This window comes from Ursus arctos, unplaced genomic scaffold, assembly GCF_023065955.2.
Source record: "Ursus arctos isolate Adak ecotype North America unplaced genomic scaffold, UrsArc2.0 scaffold_9, whole genome shotgun sequence".
Classification (NCBI taxonomy): Eukaryota; Metazoa; Chordata; class Mammalia; order Carnivora; family Ursidae; genus Ursus; species Ursus arctos.
The window spans coordinates 75,243,162-75,267,843 of NW_026623111.1; the positions used below are offsets into that span (position 1 = coordinate 75,243,162).

General features: G+C 38.3%; 1 protein-coding gene across 4 annotated transcripts in view; it reads right to left on the reverse strand.

Annotated features, from left to right (window-relative positions):
• The window catches only part of UNC5C (unc-5 netrin receptor C), a 342,899-nt gene that overhangs the window by 102,318 nt on the left and 215,899 nt on the right, over positions 1–24,682 (reverse strand). For all 4 annotated transcript variants that reach the window (XM_048211818.2, XM_026509692.4, XM_057309522.1 and 1 more), the window contains exon 3: positions 15,346–15,489. In XM_048211818.2, coding sequence (XP_048067775.1) covers positions 15,346–15,489 — 144 coding nt within the window. The remainder of the gene's footprint in view (positions 1–15,345; positions 15,490–24,682) is intronic.

Genomic DNA, 24,682 nt, shown 5'->3' on the forward strand with positions numbered 1-24,682 from the left:
CATGGTGTGGTAGACAGAAAAGAAGGCTAACTGGGAGTCTGAAGATTGCGCCCTTCACCTTCCTCATTTGTAAAATGAAAATAAATGTCTGGATGCTTTGAAAGGTCTCTTTTGCTACATATAAGGGCCAATGACTGAATAGACTAACACTTTATTTATTTATTTATTTATTTATTTATTTATTTATTTTTAAAGATTTTATTTATTTATTCGATAGAGACAGCCAGCGAGAGAGGGAACACAAGCAGGGGGAGTGGGAGAGGAAGAAGCAGGCTCCTAGCGGAGGAGCCTGATGTGGGGCTCGATCCCATAACGCCGGGATCACGCCCTGAGCCGAAGGCAGACGCTTCACCGCTGTGCCACCCAGGCGCCCCAGACTAACACTTTAAACATGTGTTTGAGGGGAAAAGCGGTTTTCCTGTGTTGAATAAAATACTGCTTGGTTGTGATGGATCTTTAAGGAGCTATACCAAGTGGATCAGTGTCCAAGAGAAGTAACAGAAGAAATCATTTTTAAATAATAGAGGAGTTGATGAATGTTTGAAGAGAACAGCTTACAATTTTCCCCTCAGGACAATTTTCATGGAATTTTTGGGCACTTGGATCTGTAGGCATAGGTAAGAGTTAGAAAACAGGGAAAACATTGGGTTTCAGAAGATTTGGTATTAAAAATATCAGAAAATTCTTTATACAAATCCAAGGAAGCAATCACAAAAGCAGACTAAAATTAAAACTTGGCTGATTGTAAATGCATTCAGATTAACTTTGACAGAACTAATTTTCTGTCTCCATGGAGAGATGGGGAGAGAAATGCCTACCCAAAGCAGCGTGTAAGAAAGCCCCATCCTGTCGATGTGCAGATTTATGAAAGGGGCAGGAAATCATGTCCCCATCCCTTTAGCAACTTTGCCTGACACTATCGAAAAAGGGTGTGTGTGGCCTACGACTGGGAAGTCGAGGCTGCACGGGCCTGGTTTTGTGTATAATGGATCGCACTCCCATCCAAGCACCTGTAAGCCCTACTGATTATGGACGGAAACCCAAAAAGTATTGGTCAAAGATCTCCCTGTTGTGCCTGAGCAGGCAGTTTGCTGATATTATTTTCTTTCAAAAAGATAATGAATATGTTCTTACTCTTGAGTTTTTTAGAATGATTTATATTTATTAAAATGTTTATTTCCTCAGCAATGCTACTTCATTCTACAGAAAGATTTATTAGAATACGATACTTTTTTAAAAGACCAAATCTTGGCCATGTGATAGACTGACACCATGAAGTCAAGAATTCTCCAGCGGGTATACTTCAATTCAATAGGCTATCCTGGTGGAAATGAAAATCCTTAAACTCCACAGACTAATAAGATAAATAGCATATTATATTATCAATGTTGGTTTTTGTTTTTTGGGTTTTTTTTTTTAGATCTCATAAGGTTTGGTGAATATTAAAAGAGATGTTGGATCTGAAAAGGTTTTGAAAGATTATAAAGCACAAAACATGTAATAAATTATTACAATGATTTCTATTATTAATACTCAGAGTGTTCTGGAATGAAAGATGATTGCTCATAGGAGTCAATTTTCAGCATGTCATTCTCTTACAGACTTTGGCCATATGGTCTATAAACTAGAGTATCTAATATCCCTTATTCTTTTGGAATTTAAAGTTTATTGCTATGTTTTTCAAACTGTGTGTCATGACCCCTTAGAGGGTTATGAAATCAGTTTAGTGGATTAAAAAGCAACATTAAAAAATATGAAATTGAATGAACAGAAAATGCCAAGAGGTATCATACAGAGTATTGTTTGTTTATATATATACGTGTGTGTATATTATATATTATATATATACACTGACACGTATGTGTATATGTTATATACATGCATGTATATAACGTACATATATGTATACATGTATATATAATTTACATGTATGTATATAATATATACACACACAAACATCTGCACATATCTGTGTGTATTTCTGTGTGTAAGAAGAAGTGGATTATATTTTTTATTGTAGGTCACTGTGAAAATCTGAAAGTTCTGGGAGGCAAGATAACATTGTAGCTAAGAGCAGGGTCTTTGCATACAGAAAGCTGGGTTCAGGCCAGACTCTACCCCTTGACTCGCTGTGTGACCTCGAGCACGCTGTTTAACTTCTCCTTGCCTTCGTTTCTTCAGCTGAAAAATAGGCATACTAATAGCAACTATCTTATAGGGTTATGTCAGTAGAAGTACCTACAAAATCCTAACATCGTGCCTGGAATATATGAGCCCAAAAGATGGTACTCCCCCACCTCACCTTTCTCCACCACGTTAGCAAATTTATCATACTATGCAGATATTAGGTATTATCATTACTAGTCAAAATAAACATAATCAAATGAGACACAACAATTACGAATGTGGGAGAGCTAATTACGGAACAGGATGTTTCACAATGAGAAATCCAGGGACTACCGTGCTGTACTTGATAAAAAGGCAGTTCTCATACTCAGGTTGGGCCCTGGGAAGCAACACTTGTAAAAGGTCCCACAGGTGTGTTTTCTGCACAGTGCTTACATCTGAGAACCACTTAATGATTGACTGATTGATTTTTTATGGCACACCCATGCTATATCCATGGCACCGGGCTAGATATTATAGGCAGTAGGAGGGAGGCTTTGGGAGGCCGTGGGAACCAAGCAAACCTGTTTCTGCAGTGTGGTTCTTACCACCTGGTTTTTACTGGTCCCTCCACTGGTATTTCCAGAGTGTCAGTAGTGGAAAGCTTTTGCACAGGCTGACAGCTGACACTGTCTAGCATAGTGATTGAAATTTCATGTGTATCGAGGGACCACGCAGGTAACACAAATGATAGAAAATTAGACACAATAATTTTTTTTTTCTTGAGACATCATGCCCATCTGGGATGTTTTTCGTTTCTAAATTTTAATAAAGACAAGGATACAAAACCAATCCATGTTTTTTTAACTCTTGCTACTCAGCAATAAGCTGTATATTGTCATATAAGAGTGCAGACACAGTGGCCTGCAGACCCCGTATCTGACTGCTAACAGAAGCTGGTCATGTGAATTATTACGTGATTTTTTTTTTTCTAATCGTGTAGGTTGTTCATTGCTCAAAACTTTATCAGGAATTCTTGTGTGGGCCAACATTTTGAGGGCCAAACCAAGAAGCCTGTGGATTGCCATTTTGAGACGTTGACCTAGCAAATTCAATGCTGAGTGTGTCCAAGTTTTCTTAGTGTTTCTTGTGGCCTCTCTCTCACCTCAGAGACAGTCCTCTGGATTTCTCCCCACAGCTCTTCTCTCTTCTGACACTTAGATGCTTAACCAAGGAAGACAGCTTGGTGGGCAAAGCTGTTTCTGTTCGTAGGATTGCATATGTAACATTTTCTGAATTCACATTTTATAATTATTAATTTATGTTCCCTTGCCTACTTTCAGAAAGAGTGTTAGGCAATAAACATTAGGATTTCAGAATATTAAATAAATGGAAATGATTCCATTTTAAATAAATGGAAACTATTAGCACATGAGTCAGGAGAACCAAGTTTTCTTGATGGCTGGAAAGACACTTTGTCATGTATTTCTGTAATTTTTGATGATTACATAGGATAAATATGTCCCCACATTCTTTACTGAACCAATGTCTTCATTGCTATGGTTGCTATGTCAACAAAACCCTGAAGCTCTTTCAGGTAAGAAGGAACCCGTCCAGAGTGGTTCTGATTTCTGCTCAGCTCTTGTTCTTTAGAGTACGAATAGCAAATATTTGGCACCCCCACCTTCCCTTACAGTGCATGTGTCCAAATAGTAAGTCGTTACATTCTTTTCTCTGGAGTCTGGATTTAGCTTCCCTTAGCCTCCCCAGCACAGAACCCTGGGAGGCTATCACTAAGCAGGAGTTAGCCTTCAAGATATGATGCATTTGCATCCCCAACCTAGCAAAGAACTTGCTGGTATGGGGTGTGTCTGCACAGTTAAGCAGGGTTTTCTATCAGATATCATATCACTGCTGAGTTTCACTTTAAAAAGATAAAGTAACTAATCCCAGCCAATTGTACATGAAATTTTTTCATTTGAAAAACTCTTTAGAGTCAAATATATCTTGGTGCTTGGTGCTCGTACATAGGAGAACTCTTATAAATGCTGAATTAGAATCAATTTCCAAAATAACCTGGCAAGCCCTTTTACCGAAGGTCTGGGAACAGTTTCTCTTATAGTAACTATAAAAACTCTTTGAAATTGCACAGGTCAACCCTCTTTCCTTACAGATAATGCATCTAAAACCCTGAGAAGTTAACTTGTTGAAGTTCATCCGCTATTTACAAGCAAGCTACCCCATTATGTAGGTCTACATAGCGGTTATATTTGTTTCTTATAGAAATTACCATGAAATGTATGCGCTTAAAACACCGGAAATTTATTTTCCCACAGTCTGGAGACCAACAGTTTCACTGAGCCATACATGATCGAGGGGTCAGTAAGGCTGTATTCCCTCCGTAAATTCCCTGGGAGACTCCACAGCTTGTCGCTTCCAGATTCTGGTGGCTGCCAGTATTCCGTGGCTTGTAGCTACATCCATCCAATCTCTGCTTCTTCAGTCCCATGGCCTCCTCTCCTATTTGGGTCAAATCTCCCTCTGTCTTTCTCTTATAGGGACATTTGTGATGACATTTAGGGGCCACCTGGATAATCCAGGATAATCTCTCCATCTCAAGATTGTTAAGCACATCCACAAAAGGTCTTTTTCCCATGTAAGGTAAGATTTATAGGTTCCAGGGATTAGGACCCCAATGCCTTTGGGACCATTATCCAGAACAGTGGTGATGAGTGTGGAGCCTGGGTCTACCTGCCTGACTTTAACCCTGGTCCTGTATTTTAATGGAGGTTTGTATGCTTTTGTTTCATCATCCCTAGAATGAGGATAATTACAGTATTTATTGTATAGGGTTATTGTGAAGAACAAATAAAGGAATACACACGAAAACCCTTACGAGGGCAGTGCTGTTACCTAAAAGCCCTCTGTAAATGTCCTCATTCAGAGACCCACTCCATCAAGCGCAAAGTTAAGTGCGGCTGTCAAACTCTTACAGAGTTCCTGGTTATACTGATATTCAATGAATTAAATAAATTACTTTATTCATTTACTTATTGCTACCAAGAGGCCACATTCCAAGTATCAGAATTAAGCTTCTTGCTTCCCAAACTGAGCTGGTCTTGACAACGTGGCTCGGGATCTAGGAAAATTCTGTAGTTGGAAGAGGCTCCTGGTGCAGTTACCTGCATGCTTTCTGACCATCTTCTGTACTTCCTGACATGGGTCTGTCCTGGCATCGAGCCTCAAATCCAGCTGCTTTGCTAGGACTCACATTTTCATATTTCCAAATTTTCAGTTACTTCTTTTACATGTTCAGTGAACAGAGGGGTGCTGAACATTTTTTAAAAATTAAAAAAAATTGTTTTAATGTATTTTCAAAGTGCTCCTCTAGTGAATAAAATAGTTCTATGGTCACATTTAGTCATCGTACTTGTGTTTTTAGAAGGAAAAGAAGTCTCTTTCTTCCAATAATGATAAAAGGTGTTAATTATGTTGTCATAGCAGAGTACCACTGATGCTTAAGTCACCAACTCGGGCTGTTCATGGGAAATAACCACTGTGAACTGGCCAGTGTAGCATATTTTGAGAGGACTCGATTACTCTTCTGAGCTTGGGGCACTTATTAAAAGTAAAAAATCCCTACCTTAAGGCTACTGAACCCTAAAACGTTTGCCATTTTTTAAGGAAGAGATTATCTTATCTTGGCTGGAATTAGAGAAAAAAAATCATAATTTATTTTTATTTTTTTTTATTCAGCAACTCTGATAGTGATTGTTAAATGTAAGGGACACAATGTTGGATGGGGTTCTCTTTTTACTTGCTTTTTCTTCTCAAATATTGTAAAAGTTAAAACAAAACAAAGCCCAAGCAACCAAACAGCAAAAATGAACTACATGAAGTTTCCGCTATAATTAGGTTGAAAAGTCAGGAAGTGTCACGAGTTTGTTTAAAACTCAGATTTACCATTTCCTAAACAAGTGACTTGGCCAAGTTACCTAAGTTCCCTGTTCCTAAGTTACCAAGTTCCCGGCTTCTGTTTCAGTTTGCAAAATAAGGATAATAAGAGAACCTACCTCATAGGACTGTTGGGGGCTTATATTGGAGTTCTATTTTGTAAACTCCACATTTTAAAAAAGTAATGTTTTTGACCACTCTTAGGGATTTACAATGAACACTTCCATAATATCATAGTTTATACCAGAGATAGAGGTTGGAATGATCTTTAAGGAAAGCAGCAGAAGGATTATTTTGGCAAGGTCTTCAGTTTTACCCAGGGATGGCTATCCCTTACTGCACAGAGGTCTTTAAACAGAGAAATCCCAAGTGAACAAAGTCCCTGAAGAAGGGAAACACGTTCCAGCCATTCTTCTTTATTTCTTGACTTTGGGGCATTTATAGGACAAACATATTTGTATTCAGTTTTGCTAAAGGGTTTTTTAAAAAATAAATATTTTAGAACTAGAACTGCAAATGACATCCATTACAGAGAAGAGGAAGGAAAAAAAACCTGTACAAGCCACTCTTTTATATTCACACTGCATCTTCAGTTTTAGAAAAAAATGATTATATGCCATCACAATATTCTTTAAGGTATGTCTTAGGGATAAATAATAAGAAACATGCCAACTTTATGGATGAGGAGCCTGACATATCAAAAAGTTAAGGCTCTTTTCTCAGAGTACAAAGAAATGAATGCAAGGATTGCAGACAAGCTTTTTTTGCAAATAAGCAGTTTAGCCATAAACTTCCCTTTTCATCCAGCAGAAAACATTACTTTAACGACACATTTTAGTCCAGTGGGTTACCAGCCCTGCCTATAACACACAGAGAGCTGATTTCTCCCAAAATATAACTTATGAGACAGTGTTCTATCAACTGGTGTCTACCTCGCAGAATAAACATGAGCTATAAATGTCGATGGATTTGTGGGAACTCAGCGAATCGGGAATTTCTGTACAAACACAATAGAAAATATGTTTGAAAAAAATACAGACTGATGCAATCAGGTATGTCTTATGGTTTTTAATCTTGAAATAGGAACCATGTGATGAACTATTTAATGTAACAGTTGAGATTTATATGAAACAAGAAGAAATTTATGGTCAAAGATTTTTGTCTTACTACCAAAAAACGTCTCAATTGTGCAGTTAATCTTATCTAATTCAAAATCTGGCCTCTGTAACTTACAATTGGCTTGTTAAGGGCTTCAACCGTTGCACAAGGGATCAAACCATAGCTCAGAAATGCATGTTAGTAAACAGGCCATTTACTCTGGTGTGTTTGGTAAACTGGGCTGAACTCTACCAAGGTATTTGGTGTTAGGCTGCCAGACTCTGTCATAACATAACCTAAATCTTTCGGGCCACCTGGTTAAAGAAATGTATTATTTCATCAAATCCTTATAATTTAGTATAATTTAATCTTTTTTTCTGCCCCATAGACAGATAGGAATGGAAAAGAAACACATAACGTCATGAGCAATGACTTCTATATATAATAATTCACAATAATTCACAAGATTACGTCTGTTTAATTGAAGATACCACTGCCCCACAACAGAAATATTAATTGATTCCTTTAAGAGACTTCTTGAGTTCCTACACTATGCCAGGCACCACTGTAGACATTTTGAATTCATCAGTGAATGAACCAAACAAAAATCTTTGCCCATGTGGATCTCACTTTCTAAGGGGGTGGGGGAGATAGACTATAATCCATGAACATAATAAATAAGCAAATACACAGTAGGTGAGAAGTTGATAAGTGCTATGAAGAAAATCAATAAGTACAAAAATGTACCGGAGTCTTGAAGTGGGGGTGGGGAGCACAGAAGCAATCACTTTACCTGATGTCCTTGAATTACGTGGCTGATAAAACATCTTTCCTAAAAGAATGTATCATTAGCACTGAATAACATCATCACTTTGTCCCATCTTATGCTTTCAGTTTAATTCAATTTCATTCCATTTGTTTATGTCTTCAGTTACTCAGCACCAACCACGTGCACAGCACTATTTTTAGGCATTGGGGGCATCACGATAAAGAAAATAAAGTGCCTGATCTTGTGAAGCTTATATTATGGTGGAGACAGTCAACATAAAAGGAAACAAAGAATAATGAGGGGAAATGCTCTCAAGAAAAACTAAAGCAGGTTTGGGGTTAAGAGAGTGACAGAGTTGGGATCAGTGGGCTTTAGGTCAATTGGTCAGGGTTGACCCCTCTGAAAAGGTGACACCTCAGCAGAAATCTGAATGAAAGAAGAGAGTGAGCCTGACCCACATTGAAGAATTGGGGAAGAATATTCTGGGTGGGAAGGCACAGGTATTACAAAGAGCCTATATTTGAAATGAGTGTACTGCATTCTGAAATCAAGGAAGCCGGTGTGGTTGGACACGACCCAGCAATAGGAGAGAGGCCGGAACCCGAGGCCTTCCAGTACTTCTGCACAATGTAATAGTGAGCTGATAACATTATGCCCGTGGAAAATAAGATCATTTTGTGAACTACCACCTGACACAAAAATCACCGTGAGTCCCCTCCTCTCCTGTCGGTACCCAGAGTATTTATTAGAAGCGTGGACTCTCTTGCTGGTCAGACCAGCTTCTCCATATACCAGCCGTGACCTCAGGCAGGATTTTTAATCTCCCTTTGTTGTCAATTTTCCCATCTGTAAAATAGTGATTATTGCACCTGTCACATGGAATTGTTGCAAGGATCGAATGAGCTAATCCACCAAGTGTTGGCCAAAGGGGATAAACTTTGTTACTAAATGAGTAAGTTCTGGGAATATTCTTCTGCAGCATGGTGACTACAGTGAATCACACTGTATTAGGTACTTGAAATTTGTTAAGAGAGTAGGTTTTATGTGTTTTCACTAAAAGGAAAAAAAAAAAGGTAACTGAGGTGAGAAACAAAGTGATTGAAACAGTGCCACCATTTTGACCATTAATTCTAGAGCCCAACTGTCTAGTACTAGCCACAGGGGGCTCTTGAACAGCTGAGCTGTAGCTAGTCTTAATGGACAAGTACTGTAAGTGTAAACACATCAGATCTCAACGATAATCATGCAAAAAAGAATATAAGGTATTTCATTAATGCTTGTTTATATTAGTTACTTTGTTGGAGTAATAGTTGAGATATACTGGACTAAAAAAATATATTACTAAAATTAATTTTGCCTGTTTCTTTTTACTTTTTTAAGGTTGGCTACTGGAAAAGTTTAAATGGCATAGGTGGCTGGTATTACGTGTCTCTGGACACGGCTGTTCTGGATAGAATGTGAGACATTACAGACCCACAAATGTGAACCAGGCTTGGTCCAAACCCACAGGTGGTCACAAGGTGGTTCTGATCCCAGGGAAAAGGACAAGTGAGCAATGAGAGATGAGCAGAGGGCCACCTTGATCTTCCTTCATTCTTCCCAGGAACTATCATGTTTCAATCTGTGGCCAGTGGCCTTTGTGATTTATTGGTTTGCACACAGAATAAAGAAAAAAATCCTTAGGAACTAGCCTGCCATTCCCAGGAAGATGGATTCTCTGTGCACATAAATCTACTCTGACTCCTGAATCGTAGGAGAAGGGTGACCATATGCAGTGCTCCTCCATCCTCGGGCATGGGGGAAAAGTTACAACCTAATTGTATGCGAGCTGGCAGAGAATTTCATCCTCTAGGATTGAGAGCCAAGGCCTGGGACATGAAGTTGTAAAACAAGAAGAAACTTTTTAGTTCTTAATGTTAACTCAGAAAAGAAAAGAAAAGAAAAGAAAAGAAAAGAGAAAAGAAAAGAAAAGAAAAGAAAAGAAATAAATGTTAGCTCAGTATGGATAAGTTTCAAAATGCACAAATAAAGTTTAAATCATAATACCTGTTGTTATGAACACCTACTATCATTCACCGAGCATTTGTTTTGTGTCTGGCACTATGCCATATGCTTTACAAGTTTATCCAATTTAATCTTAAAATAACCCTATCATTTACATTTCACGGTTGATGAAACTAAGGCTCAGAGGGGTTAAGTCACGTGACCAAGGTCATATTAGTAAGTGATGGAACTAGGATTTGGACATAAGTCAGCCTGGCTCCAAAACCTGTCCTCTAGCCATTTCACGATGCTACTGACATTGTATCCCTCCCCACAGACAACAACCAGCACATCACCAACAATGACAACATCAAAACAGCAGCCCTATCAAAATGAAGACATTGCCCAGAGAATGACAGTGTTTGCTAACATTTTGCCTCAATTATATTCCTACCTTAACACTAGGAATTTTCCCACTGGCTTTATAATAAGAGATACTGGAAAAACAGCCCAACGAAACTGATAGCCATATTCTCATAAAGGCTCCACTTGGGGTAGACTTGAGGTCTCTCTGAAGCAACTCCTCTCTGCAGTGGAAGCCACGGCACCCACGTAGGACACTGGCACGGCCCTCTAGCAAACGTGCACCATTCTAGAGCAGGCATGTGATGTCCTCAGCCCATGCCTGGCTAAATTCTAACTTCCATATTTCCTTTTTTTCTCTTCTGCCTTAATTTTGTCACAAACTTATTTTTATATTTTATATAGTTTGAATAAATGAAATATTATAAGTGAATAAACACATAGCCAATATTCATTCCTGCCTTATAAACTTCTGAAAATAGAGCTTTTTTGTGAAAGAACAAGGAGCCCCTCTATCATACACATGAGTATAAGTCTAATTAGATGAGACATAATTGCATTTATTTAACCTTAACATCATAGTTATCTTTGCCTGAGACAACTTTAAACTTTAATTGCAGTTTATGTGATGGCCATCTGTCAAATATCACTGGGCAAAGCCCCACAGGCTCACGTGAAACAGGGCAAACTAGGAAATCCGCAAGCTTTGTACAATATTAGCAAGAACTTGCTTGGTAGAAATCAGTCTTAATAAAGAGTAATGAAATTTAACCTTTTTTTAAAAAACATGATAGAAATCTATATGGTTACAGCTTTATATATCGGATGGTGTTCTTTGGCCACACACACATATATATGAGTTCAGTGAAGTATGGAACTACAGGCAAACTGTTCTTCAATCTTATCACATGAAGACGAAAAGGGGCCATGAGCAAATTAATCTCTTACTAAGAGTTTGTTTTCTTATTATTTGAAAATGTCAAATTACGTTCAGCAAAGTTTATATAATACATTGCAAAGAAAGATGGGGTTCTTATATGTATTTAATTTTTATGTGCAGAATAGGGACATACATAGAGTGTATACACACACACACACACACACACACACACACCATACATACGCTATGATATTATATATATACAGGTACATATATATATTTGGAATTGGCATAATGAGATTCTCATTTGGAACTATGCAGTCCTTAAAATTTAGCTTTTAGGCAAGCCAGTTGAGTATGGAATATAAATTGGCAATTTTAAATATTCATTATAATTGATATTAATAAACACATAGCACTGAAAGATATATAGTCTTATATCATTGTACCTCTTTTAATTATAATTAGAAGCTAACTTTGAATTCATTTAAATATTTGACCAAAACAATTAGTTTCTTGTTTCTTTTTAAAATGTTTAAAAATATCGTTGAGCTTCATAATTAATACAATAAAGTCTTCAAGATTTGTGGTAGACGATTATAGTGAGTGTAGGGGCATGCTAATGAGATCCCTTTTCAGGACTGACCCCACTTTTTGGGAGTGTTGCCTGTGAGAAAGCTCTGTGCTTCTCTCCTGAACTGCCCTCAGTTGAGAAGAACTGACTTGACCCAGGTCACACAAGCTGGTAGAGATTGGGAGTAAAACAAGGGCCGGCATCCATTGACTACGGATGGAGGAACAAAGGCCCACTCACCACTGTATTACAAGATGGGGCAACTCTGAAGGGCCATGTGCACTCTAGAGCTCCCTGTGGAGCCATCCTTTGTCATACCTGCCCTGCAGCTCAATTTCTCCTTCTGCCCAATCCTACAGCCTGCATTCCTCCACGGGTACTGTTCCTAAGAGTACTCTTCAGGACATTGCCCGCATGCGTGTCTCCATCTCAGAGTCTATGTCATGGCGAATCCATGTAAGACAAAGAGAAAACCTCTTTAGATATGCTCTGAGAGGAAAGATTAATATATAGCATTTTAATAAACTTCACTGAGAATTTTTTATAACACTTTTAATTCAACAAAATTTATTAAACATCTATGATGTTCTAGGCATTGTGCTAAGCACGAAAGATATAAAGTTAAGCAAAACTGAATTAAGCAAAATTGATTTCAAAGAACTTGCTGGCATGAAACACAGACATTACAACAAGTGAATATAATTCAACTGAGACAAGCCCTATATTAAGAGAATGGACACACTGCTCTGAAAGGATTGAGAAAGGAATGCCTGTCTCTCTGGAGACCCATGAGACAAGAATGACTTCACTAAGGACATTTGAAACAAATTCTTCAAAAAGCTCAAGCCTCTTGAATCATTCTTTCTTCTCTCTCTGTCAGATCTCACATCCAATCTTTCAACAAAAGCTATTACCTCCACCTTTAAATATACAATAGTCCCCCCTTGTCTGCCGTTTTGCTTTCGGTGGTTTCAGTTAGCCCCAGTCAACTACAGTCCAGAAGCAGATGATCTTCCTTGTGACTTATCATCAGAAGGCCAAGAGTGGCCTAATGCTATGTCACAATGCCTGTGTCACTCACCTCATCACACAGGCATTTTATCATCTCACATCATCCTGAGAAGAAGGGCGAGTACAGCACAGTAAGATATTTTGAGAGAGAGACCACATGCACTAACAGTTATTACAGTATATTGTTACAATTGCTCTATTTTATCATTATTGCTGTTAATCTCTTACTGTGCCTAATTTAGAAATTAAGCTTTATCATAGGTATATACAGAAAAAAACATAGCATATATGGGGTTGGTAGTATCTGCGGTTTCAGGCATCCACTGGGGGTCTTGGAACATATCCCCCCGCAGATAAGGGGAACTGCTGTATCCAAGAGCCAGGCTGCACCCTCTCCGCCGCTTCTAATCTATGCAAGTCTAACAACTCTCAGAGACACAGCCTCACAAGGACTTTGTGCTTCTACCCTTGATCTATTCTCAACACAAGTCGTGATTCTGCTAACACGGAAGTCAGATCATGAACTGCTCTGCTGAAAACATTCCAAAGTTCTCTTCTCTAAGCACCAAAGCTATGACACCTACAGGGTCCTGGGCCATCCGCCTAGGAAGGCCAGCGCACGCCTGCCTCGGAGTATTGGTGTTCGTGGCACTTCCTGCTCCCTCTGCCTCAGTCCCCCTGCCCCTCCTTCAGGCTTCTTCAACTATCAACATCTTCCAGGGCAATTCCCTGACAACCCTCCCCCAGCACAGCATACCCTCTTTTCCTGCTTTACTACTCTTCGTAGCGCTTACCATCTGCTCTGGTCGTGATGATTACTTATCTCATTTCGAGTTTGCCCTTGCCCACCTCAACAGAAACTCTGCGAAGGCAAGGCTCTTTACATGTCTTGGTTTTGGCTCCATACCCAGTACCTACAACTGTGGCAAGAACAGAGTAGATGCTTACTAAATATTGTTAAATGAATGTTTACAAATAATGAAGAGAATGAGAGAAGGGGGAAAGCCTTCAGTGTGAACAGTCACTGGAAAGCACAGAAACCAAAGTCTTGCTAATCTAGTGTGACGAAAATGGAAACGTTCTCTGTGGTTGGAGCTGGAAACATAGGTTTCCATGAACTACGGTTGTCATGGGCTGAACTATTCACACGTTGAAGTCCTCACTGTCAAGACCTCAGAATATGACTTTATTTAGAGACAGGGCCTTTAGAAAGGGAGGTGACGAAGTTAAAATGAGGCCTTTAGGGTGGATTTAATCCAATGTGACTGGTGTCTCTACAGGAAGAGAAATTTGGGCCTGGGGTCACAGAGGAAAGAATGTGCAAAGATGTGGAGAAATCAGCCATCGACAGGGCCAGGAGAGAGGCGCTCGGAGAAGCCAGCACTGTTGGCACCTTGACCTCAGACTTGCTGTTTCCAGAACTGTGGGCAAAGAGATTTCTGCTGGTTAAGCCACCTGGTCTGTGGCACTTTGTACGCCGGCCCCAGCAGACTTGCATGACGGCATATGGCATCGTAAGGAATCTTTACTTTATCTCACAGGCCACTGTAACATTTCAGCAGGAAGGGAGGCGATCTGCAGAGATCTGAGTTTTAGGAAGATCGCATCTGTGGTAACATGGACGATGCGCTAGAAAAGCGAAACAACGGGAGCCATGGGGACTAGCTGGGGCGTGTTAGTAGCGGCTTCTGATCTAGATCAAGCAGGAGGGGAAGGGAAGAGGAGAGCAGGGAACTGGGAGAAGCCTCAGAGCCAAAACTGTTGGGACGCAGTGACGTGTGATAGGTGGGTGATACTGACATCCATCACTTTCAATTTAATAAAATGCAGACATACAAAAGAGTTCCAATAATATAATTCACAGGGATTTCAGTGGTCTCAGACTTGAGAAAATACCCCAGTATGCAACCTTAAGACAGATTAAAGCAGCATTCATACTGCTCAAAATGTGAATAGCACTCACTGAGAAAAGGGGCTTGCAAAGAGAGCTGCAGGCTACATCTCTTTCTTTGGCATAATATGCATTCGCATATTTAAAAATCTGAGAATTTTGCAATGAATAAACCTATTTAACTTTGTTCAAAAAAAAAAAAAAATTCCCCACCTTTATTTGATTATGGAACCCTTTTTTGTAAGGCACTTCTTAACCTCTCCATAAACATGAATACTCCAGAATTTAACACAGTTTGGAAAACAGCGGAGTATTTGATGCACTTGAATCGTTCCAAAAAATAAACAGAGAAGCTTTGTATGGGTAATTTCTATTTCCAACAGTAAAAATAATCAACATTGCTCTAACACATTGGTGGAATAAACTCATTAAAGGAATATAGTTGGTTTTCCTGTAGCCTAATTCTTACCAGATTAAAAAAAGAAAACTCAGGATCTTTTAAAAGTATCGCTAATTCTTTCACATCTCTAAAGAGAAACTGTCCATGTCTTGAAACAAAAAATAATATTCTGGTGACTTAAGGGGCAAGTGTAGCTCAAATGCAGAAATCTGGGAGTTCTGACTGGGGTTCTTTGAATCTAGAGCCAGTGACAGTCTACATTTTCCCACATTCCACCATGTTCTGGAGCCCAGGGTGTCCATGTGCAATGACTCACATGCGATGCGCACATAGGCCTTCCTGCTCTTCGTGGTGCCCGCTGAGCTCCAGGCCACACACTGGCACCAGTAATCTTCAGGCCCAAAGAGTTCTTCGACTTGCTGGCGTGAAATCTCAATGCTCACTTCCCGGACAATGAGACCTGCCAAGAGAAAGGGAGATTTAAGTCAGGAGAAGGCTTGTACTAGCGAACTACAAAACATCGTACCGTGTGTTTCCCCCCAGTGATCCATCTTGATGCATCCATCAACATCCCAGATATTGTCTCTTTCCACCTGTGATTTTCCTCTGGCTCCCGTTATTTGACTCCCAACTTTTTCATTTTCTTATTTGCTATTTCAAATCTTCCTCTTTCATCTTCTGATGAAAGTAGAACTATCACTGCACAAAATTACACTTTTTCCCCAAATAGTCTGACAAATATTCAACCTTCGCTGAGTTAGCTTCCCTGGTGTATTCAAACATGAACATGAATTTCACCCCTTCTAAGGATTGTATCCCCATTATATAGGTCATGAGTAAGATATCCGTGTGCTATACAGAACCTTACAAGGATTAAGTCTTCCTAACTCCTCACATGAAATGACAGAGAAGAACCTAAAACTGTAATTGTAACTATATAAATCATAAACATATATTGGCTTATGTATATAAATATAGATACCATATTTTATTATAGTATCATCTGGTACCATACAGCTATATACAGTTTTACAACACTTTACATGGTTTTACAATAACTGGATCTTCCTAACTCTTCACAAGAAATGAGAATGACTTAAAACTATAATCATAAGTATGTAATTCATAAATATATGTATCAGCTTTTATTATAATATGACCTCTAGTACTCTATAAATATGTGGTGATTATCTAAAACTAAGTTATTTTCGTAGTTGTATTTTAGTTATTAAGGCACAATGTTTTCTTTAAAAAAAAATACTAGGCTTAGTTAACAAATCCCTGCTATTCTATCCAAAGAATGTATGACTTTAAAGTTTTCATACATAATATTTTGAAAGCCCGAATGCTTCTCTATAATTGTAATGTAACCAAAATCCTGTTAAAGTGGCTTCCAGCTAAAATGCTCAAATAATTGGATTTTATTTTACAGCATTATGGAATCCTGAATAACAAAAATTTAAGAATCTGGGATTATCATTTTAAGAGTATTTATCTTGATGTATCAAGGCCTATTTCAGAGAGTCATTCTGCAAGGTGCCTCTTTGCACTGAGCAAGAAGGATCATCTGAACAATGTATGTGGGCAACTGCCAATTTTCCTGCACACTCTTTTGGAATGAAGTGCCTGTTGAGAGAACTAACAGGGAGACCCTTAGGGTTAAGTATAAGCACAGTAAGAAAGATGAACTATATTGCTTTGTACTTTTTATTCATGTATTCATTCATACATTCATTGAACAAATATTTATTTCATATCAGTTATGGAAAATATATTGCCCTAGGCACTTGTGAATCTCTGATGTGTAGGATAGTCATTACCCTCAATGAACTTATACCATTGTGAAGAGAGTACATATTAACTACAGATTATGCAATTTATTATTTGACTGCAATTGCGTTCAATGCTACAAAGGAGAAGTACAGAGAAAATGAGAGTGAATAACAAGTGAACCCAACTTAGTATGAAGGATTCAACATGAGTTAAGTTGGTTAAGTTATATAGGGAGAGGGAGAGAACGTATGGGAAGAAGCAGAAAAGAGAATGAGGAGATTGGGAACCCAGAAGACAGCTGAGCACCAAACACAGAGATAGTGGCATGAGATGAAGCTAGAGGCAAGAAAAAGATCAGTCAATACATAGTCAGTCTTGTAGATCAGTGGTTCTCAAAGTGTGGCCCCAGAACAGTTTCATCAGCATCACCTGGGAACTTGGGTCCCACTCCAGACTCAAATTGAATAGGAAACCTTGAGAATTGAACCCAGTGATTTGTGGTTTAACACGCACCCGAAGAATGTAGATGCATGCTATAGTTTGAGAACCGTTGCACACCATGTTTAGAATTTGGAATTTCTTCCTGAAAGTCACAAATATCATAGAAGTGTTTTAAGCAAGTAGATGGCATCATCAGATGAGAATTTATACACACACACACACACACACGCACATGTATGTCTGATATGTATAAGATATAGAGCTTAGTTCCTAGAAGGTATGATTTCTTAAACTGTGTGACCATGACTTCTTGGTATAGGTGACATGAAGGTGTCATCTAAAGACACTAAAAAAGAGTATTCCAGAACTTACCCAAAAACCTAGAACATGCTCAAATGGGTACAAGCCCTCAGGGAGATTAATAAACACCCAATAGAAGTAGATGCTGTCCCACTGGGGAAATTAGCAATATTTGCTATCAAGAACTGAGGGGACTTGAGTCATGGGAACAACTAAGCCCTTAGATCCACTCAAGGGTCCCTGAACTGAAATGAGCCCAGGAAAGTGGATTTTATAAGCCCGAGGCAGGGCAAGATCCTGATGGGACAACTCTCTGATCAAAAGTTTATTAAATAAATGTCTTGAAAATTAGCAAGACTTTTATGCTTACACATTGACCCTTTAAAAAGAATTTTCAAGAGGCACCTGGGTGGCTCAGTCAGTTAAGCATCTGCCTTCAGCTCAGGTCATGATCCCAGGGTCCTGGGATAAAGCCCTGCGTCGGGCTCCCTGCTCAGTGGGGAGTCTGCTTCTCCTTCTCTCTGCCCTCCCTCCACTCATGCGCGCTCTCTCTGTCAAATAAATAAAATCTTTAAAAAAATAAAAATAATTTTCAAGTAACTGCATGTCTAAATCCCTCACTCCTCTATAAAAAGATTAGTGTATTATTTTAGTCAATGTCCAAATAAGTCAATTCTCCACAGCAGAAATCCCAACTTATTAACAAAAAACACTACTCCCTTTTCGCTTTCGTAATCTCTGCTTAGGTCCTCTCATTTTCCCGTCCTACTGTGATTATTCTCATTTTCTGGTATCTAGACGTTCGCGGAATGATGGAGCACAGCTTTCCCCCTCGCCTCCCACCCTTCTTTTTATTCCACTCTCTGGTATTTCATACTTTTGCCTGTTTTATTTGTTTATACCTCCTCTCTTCATGCAGAAATTCAGTTACTGGAAACAAAACTCTTCCTTTAAAAGTTGTTGCAGTAAATTTACAGTCACCGAAGGGCTGATAAGCCTGCAGTGTGTATTTCCTCGGAACTGTAATGGCTTTTTCCAAAACGCAGGGCAGCAACAAATGGGCTCAGGATATTAAAACCACACACACATATTTTGTGTCCCAAGATGATAACTTCAGGTTTCATTCCTTATCCCCTGCCTCCCCTCCCCGCCTTTTTACTTAAAGCAATTACAGGAAACCTAATTTTTAAATGCTAGGGTAACTTCACTAGGGCCACTGTATCCTTCAGCCCAAACAGGCTCATGGATGTTTCTACTGACCACAAATCTGAGGGTTTTTAACAAGCCACAGACCGACCCTCCTGTTCAGGGATTATTCTAGTATGAATGTGCTGAATTGTGGGGCTCAGGCTCCCTGTGGGTGCAGGAGTCAAGCACACACCGATTTTTGTCTCTAGCTTCAGAGACGCCCCATTCAGGAGGAGATGGATTATTAGTTGTGTACAGTCGTCGTGCCACAGGCCCAAAGTTTACACTCCAACTTCTGGTCAATACCACTAGAACAAGAAAGAACTGAAGCCGCAAGTCTCTAAACACGTACAGCTTAGCATGCCCTACAAGCAGCTGCGTTATTCAAGCTCTGAGATGTCTTCTTATATCCCATCTTTTCATTACCATAGGTAAGTTCATTACCTATGACATTCTGCTCATCAAACCAGAGGCTAGTGCTTTGGGTAAAAGTAGGTAATATTCTTTCTCTTTGAAAGTAAAATTTTAAATCTGCTTGAAGTCCTGAGATGGAAAAAGCAAGCTGCCTTGAAATTTGTAATGCCATCAGCATTACTTCCAAGGCGGGCTGCTTTGAAGAGCATTTGGGAACTGGAAATTGGTTTCAGGTTACTTAAGGGTGGGGGGAAAAGCTTCGCTCTACAGATTTACTCAAATACAAATGTGTATTTTCCATCACGTCTGATAAGATCAAAGATTTTCCATCAGCATTCTTCCTTTAATAGTGGCATCTCCAGGATGCCTGCTGTTTGAAGTTTGCAGTGATCTGCTTTTATAACAGGATTCATTGTGGTTTGGGAGCCAGAGTGCAGGCAAGTAATTAGCATGCTGTATCAAGAAGTCTTATAATTAATATGAATATGCACTTACTAATAGGGAGCTTCAAATGATTTGAGAAATCCAGATGCAAATGCAACCCTCTGACTGGATCTTTGTAAGGCTATACATGCATATGGCAATAAAATGGTAAAATGATATTTATTCCTTATCTTTAGCAAAATTTTAATTTTATAATAGTGTTCAGGCACCACAAATAGTGTTTTTCTAGAGTTTATTATAAAATGATCACAAATACATGATGAATACTATTGTATAATTATTTAAAGCGATATCTATATTCCCTGAGAAATATAATCTGTAGTACTGTCAGCAAACATTAAGAGTCCACTAATGTCAAAAATTATGTTAAGGTCCAGAAATATAAAGAAGGAAAAAACATCGCCTCCTGCATTGTGCTGTTCATTTATCTTGTTTATGAGGTTCTACTCCAAAATTGTGCAACATCTCAGAAGATTTTTTAACATGCAGTCATCAAATCCTCGCCTTCTGATACCCCATGTACATTTCACTAAACAGCATCCTAAGCCCACATTAGACGTAGGTGTTATGTATGCCTGAGTTGTATTTATTCTTTTTTTTTTTAAGATTTTATTTATTTATTCGACAGAGATAGAGACAGCCAGCGAGAGAGGGAACACAAGCAGGGGGAGTGGGAGAGGAAGAAGCAGGCTCATAGCGGAGGAGCCTGATGTGGGGCTCGATCCCATAACGCCGGGATCACGCCCTGAGCCGAAGGCAGACGCTTAACCGCTGTGCAACCCAGGCGCCCCCTGAGTTGTATTTATTCTTAATTACTGTATCTTTCATAAGGCAAAGGGAAGGTTTGAGATATCATGTCGTGTAGACCTACCAATTCGGCTCCCTCCAACACTTTCCCTATTGGAAGAAGAGCTGCAGAAGTCACTCAATCAAATCTCATTAAAGCACATTTCACGGGACAGAGGTTGGTGAGAAATGTATTAAGCTGCAGGTAGGGATGATCTGGGATATATTACAACACGTTATTGAATTAGCGTGGTCTCTTTTTCATGCTTTCTTCCAGAGCTTAATCCTATTAGTTTTCACTAATATGATCTAAAGTATGGTACATATCAGTTCTAGATGTCTTAATATAAATTAAATAACACAAAATAGCAGCATTATTTAAAAGGATGTCATACCAAAGAAAAAAAAAACCAACCAAACAACAACAAAAAAACCCTGACAATTATATCATCTACTCACTAAAATAACCAAAATATGGTAACCTGAAAGGCAGAACTTTACAATCAATATATGGTTTTATGTTACATGAAGTCATCTGACAATCTTTAAACTACATCAGGAAAAGAAGACACTGTAAACACACAATTTATCAACTTTTCTCTGAAGTATTTTCCTTGGATTTTTAATATAATATTTAATATATAAACAGGCCATCTAATTAACTAAAATTACTTTGTAAAATTGAAAATTATAATTTACTGGTATATTAGATTTACTATAAGTATAATTTTGTTAATTACATTTTTTAATCTTTGTGGTCAAGATGAATTTACCTAAAAGTCAAAGAATAACATGGCTGGGACTGGAGGGTTCAGGGCGTTGCTTGGAAGCATTTCACACCTAGGTCATTGACCTGAGTTCCTTTTTTACGTGATAATTTCTAGTTACTCGGTTCCCTTTGGCATTCTGTGTCCAATGAGGGTCTGTGTTTTGTTTTGTTATTTTTTTTTTTTTTTTTTTGTCTAGAACTGAGAAGAAAATATTTATTGGATTGTGTATCTGGAGTGGAGAGACTTAGAGTGCTTTTAGAAAGTTATATGACAACCACAGATAAATACAGTTTTTCTCCCTTAAAACTTGAAATGTTAATTGCAAGATGATATTAAAATAGTTATAAATGATACTCTGACAACATTAATGCTGTTTTCCCTTTCCTTTGCAGAAATGTCAGGTTTTAGGTATTACAGGAGAACCAGTCCTCCTATTTTTGACTGGACTTTCCAACCACTGCCAAACTTAGAGCTGCAAGTATAAATGATAATTGCAGTGGTAAGTATGCAAAAGGCTCTTTCTTATATACAAAGTGGTAATGAGCTGATAGATTAATCTACCAGTTGTGGCTCATCATTTAACTCCCATTCTAAACTTTGGTGATAGAAAACCTGTCGAATGTCTGTTCCAAGAAGTCTTTCTGAGACCAAAATGGGAGCTATAATCTTTCTGTATTTAACTTCTGCCTTGTGTATCAATGTTCTTTGGAATATAAAGATGTGATTTTGTAAAACTGTGATGGCAATTAAATTTGGAAGCTCACAAAGCATAGTCCATTGACACAGCAAATATATTACTCATCTAAATATTTTTCATAAAACATAAAACTTTTTACATATATATTTGAAGATATATTCTAACATTTTTCTTTAAAGTATAATTCTTAATAATTAAATCATAACTACATGCATTACTTTCTGTTTTTATTTCATGCACTACATTGGTAATTTCAATAGAAGTAATCGTAACAAAATTAAAAAAAAAAATCCTGTCCATAAGGGTTGGGGGGGATACTCTATTCTTGGAGATGGATTTAACCATGAACTTATGAATTACAGACCTAATTATTGCTCTACCCTTATTATTACTCTCCCCTTATTATTATCAGTCACTCATTTAAGAGGTATTTATAGAGACTCAGCCATGTGCCATGCACTGTTCTATGTGCTGGGGACACAGTGGTAATGAAGGCAGATAAGGTCTCTGTCCTTCACAATTCATTGTGGAGATAGGGTTGAGCACTTATTTTATGCACTGTCATTTATTTCCAAGATAGCCATAGAGATGAATTGCTTACGATCCTTTCTTAGAAGTTTACTGTCTACTACTAAAAACAAGTAGGAGTTGACTGAGTAACTCTGTCATATGCATTGTGCATGCATTAGTACAGTTACTGGCACACAAATTCGTCCAGTTAATGCATGTTAAATGAATGAATGGTTTACACATATATAGCTATAATACCAAGTAGTGTTAAATTCTAGATACAAGTAAATTGAATTGTAACTCAGAGGAGTAAAAGTAACTAGAATTTATTGAACATCTACCATGTGTTCATCTGCATAATGATCCTTGCAAATGGGTATTGTTATACCTATAATATAGGGAAAGAGCAGAGGTCAGAATTTAAACAATTTTTCATGCAGCCAATGATTAGGGAAATCAGGATTTAGATCCATATTTATCTGAATCCAGTGCTCCTGTTCCTTTCACTATACCAATATGCCTTAAACTGTGTCTCAAGAAAGTGTTCTTGGGGCGCCTGAGTAGCTCAGTCAGTTAAGCGTCTGCCTTAGGCTTAGGTCATGATCCCAGGGTCCTGCGATAGAGCCCTGGGTCTGGCTCCCTGCTCCGTGGGGAGCCTGCTTCTCCGTCTCCCTCTGCTCCTTCCACCCAGCTCATGCTCCATGCTCTCTCTCTCTGTCAAATAAATAATTTTTTTTAAAAAAGTTGTTCTTTGGTCAAATAAGTTTGGGGATTTCTGTTTAATACAACTTCATCTTAGAAACTCAGGATGCTCATCAGTGTATTGGAGGCTTTGGCCAGAAGTTCTACCATAAAAAAGAATGTTTAATTTGGACAGCCACTACTTCCCCCAGATTTATTAAACCATATAACCCTACAGTCAACATAAAGACAGAGCCCCATCTCATCAAGTCTTTCAACGTGATTTTGTTTAGCATTTTCCATATATTGGTTTACTGAATAAAAGTAATCTACTGTTTGGAAAATTCTGAAAACCCCATGAAGAAAGCTATCATGAAACAGCTTCAGATGGAGAAATCAGGGTAAACCTGGGGAAATGGAATATTCGAGTTTGCTGCTGAAGCATGGTTTGGGTTTAAAGACTTAGAGAGGAATCAAAGACACTTCGGGAGGTTAGAATAGCACAAAGCCAAAGGGCAGAGATGAAAAAGCATGGAGTACCACAGGGGAGAATAGTTTACATGAATGGAGTAAAGACATAAGACCATGGAATTAGACAGAAGAGAGACTCATGGAGAGCCTTGAATGGCAGCTGGAGAAGTTCATTTTGTGGAATGCGAAACCTGTAAAAATTGTAAATTGGTAAAATGAAGTTTTTTTTCAATGACAGATGCTTTAGGAAAATTAATCTTTCTCAACTAGTAAACAAGACTAATCTGATTTACTTTTAATGGAGTTTGAATAATTTTAATTTTGATTATTATTACAAAAGCTATTCTCAGATGTGTGATCTTATATCAAGTCATCAATCTTAAGAGCTTGAGAGCAATATTCTTGGTGAATTTCTGAAAACAGTGATGGTGGAAACCAGCACATATATCCAAAATAATAATTACTCACACTGCTGGGCTTTCATTTTGTACTTATCTCATGTGATTTAAAAACAAACATTAAGAGCAATCACCTCTGGAGAGATTGCCACTTATAACAGTTCATACACAGTATATTGGTGACAGCTACTTGCTTGTCTTAAAAGCAATATATTTCATATTCTTAAGGAAACTTTTAAACCAAACTAGAAAGGCTCATTTAAAAAAAAAATTCAACTCATCCAGGGCAACTATTGTTACAACTGGGAGATTAGACAAATACCCACCTAATACGCAACAACCTAGTAATTTACTTAGATAAGAAAATAAATTCTTGTTCTGTATTGACTGACTTTTGGAAAGTCCTAAATTCACCACGTCCAAGTTACAAAATAAAGGTAAGAACTTTATTGTCTTGCTGGTTTGTGGGGAAAGACATGGAATAACAGCTACAAAAGTACTCGAAATCTATTAAATTAATATATATGTGTAATAATAACAATTATTTTGAGAATACAACTATACTCTATTCACAAAATTACCACTGGAGTTACTAACATAGATTCAGGAGAGCGGAGGAGCACCATGATTGGAAATTGTAAGAGGCACACACCCAGATGAGAAAGTCCTGGCTAGTTTTGGAACTTTTCAGCAGAGTTGGGAGAGGCAGGTCTGGGCGGGGACTTCAATCATCCAGGGTAACGCAGATCTGGCTATGACATGGAGTTTGAACAGCAGGAA